Genomic DNA, 3,088 nt, shown 5'->3' on the forward strand with positions numbered 1-3,088 from the left:
CAGTCAGTTAGCACCACTAGCTAATAGCCATCTAACTTCCTTATAACTTACCGCTGGCGTTGTTGTCGAAAGGATCCATATCGGATGTCTGGACGGACCAAGTCACTTCACGTCCAGAATAACGGCCCGGAGGAACCACTTGTGTTCACTGCTAGTCTAGCTAAACACAATCACTGCCAGCCAGATAGCCGATAGCTAAATGCCAAAGAACACTTATGCTTATGATGAGGCGAGGCTAGGCTAGCTAATGTTAGCTAGCTAGCTAACTTTGACACTAGCTTACTGCCACAACTTTACTCTCCATATCCTGACGTCGGACAAATGAAATGCAACTGCAGCACGTGTAAGTGCCCGTTTGCCAGTTAGATAATGATACGTAAACCGCTAAGCATAAATCATTTCCCTGACAATGACGTTACTGCTCGCCATGCAGCTTCCTTCCTCTCCGACGTGTTGAGTTTGATACAGCCATCGCTGTTGACAGCGTTCAGTCACAACATTAGCTGTCAGTGTATTGGACGCTGCTGCTGTGACAAGGCGGGGCCAGACGATGGATTCTTCACTTGGAGAAAACATAAGGCCGATGAGGTAACTTGTCTAGTAACTTGTAGATTGACAAGATTAAAGATTACATTTCTAAACTAGAAAGTACATTTCCTGGAGAAAATGTGAGGTGGGCTAGCTGCTGCAGTTGTATGTAACAGCTACTGCTAGAACTACTACGGACCAGGCAATCTCCATGCACCCACCGGCGAAGACCGTGCGTCTCTAGCCCAATCAGGGGCTGAGTTGTGGGGTATGTGGTGTGGACAGTGGCATGGTGGTGAGACTCCGCCCCCTCAGGTCAGAGCTGGTCGAGGACAGTGTACCCCTCTCCGGGCCACATACCCGCCCGCACCGGTGAAGACCATGTGTCTCTAGCCCAATCAGGGGCTGAGTTGTGGGGCCCGTGGCGTGGTGGTGAGACTCCGCCCCCTCAGGTCAGAGCTGGTCGAGGACAGTGTACCCCTCTCCGGGCCACCTATCCGCCCGCACCGCTGAAGACCATGTGTCTCTAGCCCACTTGGGCTGAGTTGTGGGGCCGTGGTGTGGATAGTGGCGTGGGGCTGAGGCTCCCCCCCTCAGGTCAGAGCCAGTCAGGGACAGTGTAGCCCTCTCCGGGCCACCTACCTGACTCAACCGGTGCAGACCGTTTGTCTCTAGCCCACTCAGGGGCTGAGTTGTGGGGCCCGTGGTGTGGATAGTGGCGTGCTGGTTAGGCCCCGCCCCCTTGGGTCACAGCTAGTCACGGACAGTACAGTGACCTCTGGGCAATTTCAATGCATCCACCAATGAAGACTGTGTCTCTAGCCCACTCAAGAGTTGAGTTGTGGGGCCCGTGGCGTGGATAGTGGCGTGGTGATGAGACTCCACCCCCTCAGGTCAGAGCCAGTCGGGGACAGTGTACCCCTCTCCGGGCCACCTACCTGACTCCACCATGAAGACCTCCGGGCAGTCTCCTTGCACCCACTGGTGAAGACTGTGTGTCTCTAGCTCAATCAGGGGCTGAGTTGTGGGGACTGTGGCGTGGTGGCGAGACCACCACGCCACCACGAAGAGAAAGAAAGAAAGAAAGAAAGAAAGAAAGAAAGAAAGAAAGAAAGAAAGAAAGAAAGGAAGGAAGGAAGGATGGAAGGAAGGATGGAAGGAAGGATGGATGGATGGAAGGATGGAAGGAAGGATGGAAGGAAGGATGGAAGGAAGCAAGGATGGAAGGAAGGATGCAAGGAAGGAAGGAGGGAAGGAAGGATGGATGGATGAAAGAAAGATACAAAGTAAGAAAGATGGATGGATGGATGGATGAAAGAAAGAAAGAAAGAAAGAAAGAAGGATGGATGGATGGATGAAAGAAAGAAAGAAAGAAAGAAAGAAAGAAAGAAAGAAAGAAAGAAAGAAAGAAAGAAAGAAAGAAAGAAAGAAAGAAGGATGGATGGATGGATGGATGGATGGATGGATGAAAGAAAGAAAGAAAGAAAGAAAGAAAGAAAGAAAGAAAAAAGGATGGATGGATGAAAGAAAGAAAGAAAGAAAGAAAGAAAGAAAGATAGATAGAAAGAAGGATGGATGGATGGATGGATGAAAGAAAGAAAGAAAAAGAAGGAAGGAAGGAAGGAAGGAAGGATGGAAGGAAGGATGGAAGGAAGGATGGAAGGAAGGAAGGAAAGGAAGGAAGGAAGGAAGGATGGAAGGAAGGAAGGAAGGAAGGAAAGGAAGGAAGGAAGGAAGGAAGGAAGGAAGGATGGATGGAAGGAAGGATGGAAGGAAGGAAAGAAGGAAGGAAAGATGGATGGAAGGAAGGATGGAAGGATGGATGGAAGGAAAGGAAAGGAAGGAAGGAAGGATGGAAGGAAGGAAGGAAGGAAGGAAGGAAGGAAGGAAGGAAGGAAGGAAGGAAGGAAGGAAGGGAAGAAAGGAAGGATGGATGGAAGGAAGGAAGGAAGGAAGGAAGGAAGGAAGGAAGGAAAGAAGGAAAGAAGGATGGAAGGAAGGAAGTGAATGAATGAATATGAATGCTACCACAATAGTCATAAAAGGGTGCCTGTACAGAGAGCCTGCACGTGTCCCCAAATTCAAATCCCAACTGACACTGTGAGCATCCTCTCATTCACTTCAATGGAAAGGCATGTCCGATTCAGACAGCTCTCTCTCAAAAAGTATAAATGTCACAGCCTAGATATTGACACCGTAGGAATCCTGAGAAAATGCTGAACATTTTAGGATATGATATGTCCGTGTAGCTTAAAAACTGTAGGCATGGCGACGAGTTAGAAAAAGGGTAAAAATGCAAAATTAGCAGCTCAAAAGGTAGTGTGTGGGCCCATACGTTTCAATGGAGAGCGCAGTTGCCGAACAAATCGTCATACAGCGAAAACTATAAGTCACACGGCTTAGAGACTTACATTGTACGAATCAGCACAGTTATGGGAACGTTTCGATATATAATATGTGTATGAGCTGTTAAAACTGTAGGCATAGCGACAAGTTAGAAAAAGAGTAAAAATGCAAAATTAGCAGCTCAAAAGCTAGAGTGTGTTGCCATACGTTTCAA

General features: G+C 48.2%; 1 protein-coding gene across 1 annotated transcript in view; it reads right to left on the bottom strand.

Annotated features, from left to right (window-relative positions):
• The window catches only part of lnpep (leucyl/cystinyl aminopeptidase), a 15,466-nt gene extending 15,044 nt beyond the window's left edge, over positions 1-422 (bottom strand). Inside the window, exon 1 of the mRNA XM_084457655.1 lies at positions 52-422. Coding sequence (XP_084313781.1) covers positions 52-79 — 28 coding nt within the window. The 5' untranslated portion in view covers positions 80-422. The remainder of the gene's footprint in view (positions 1-51) is intronic.
• Between the last annotated feature and the right edge of the window lie 2,666 nt (positions 423-3,088).

Source organism: Borostomias antarcticus (assembly GCF_949987555.1).
Source record: "Borostomias antarcticus genome assembly, chromosome: 23".
NCBI lineage: Eukaryota > Metazoa > Chordata > Actinopteri > Stomiiformes > Stomiidae > Borostomias > Borostomias antarcticus.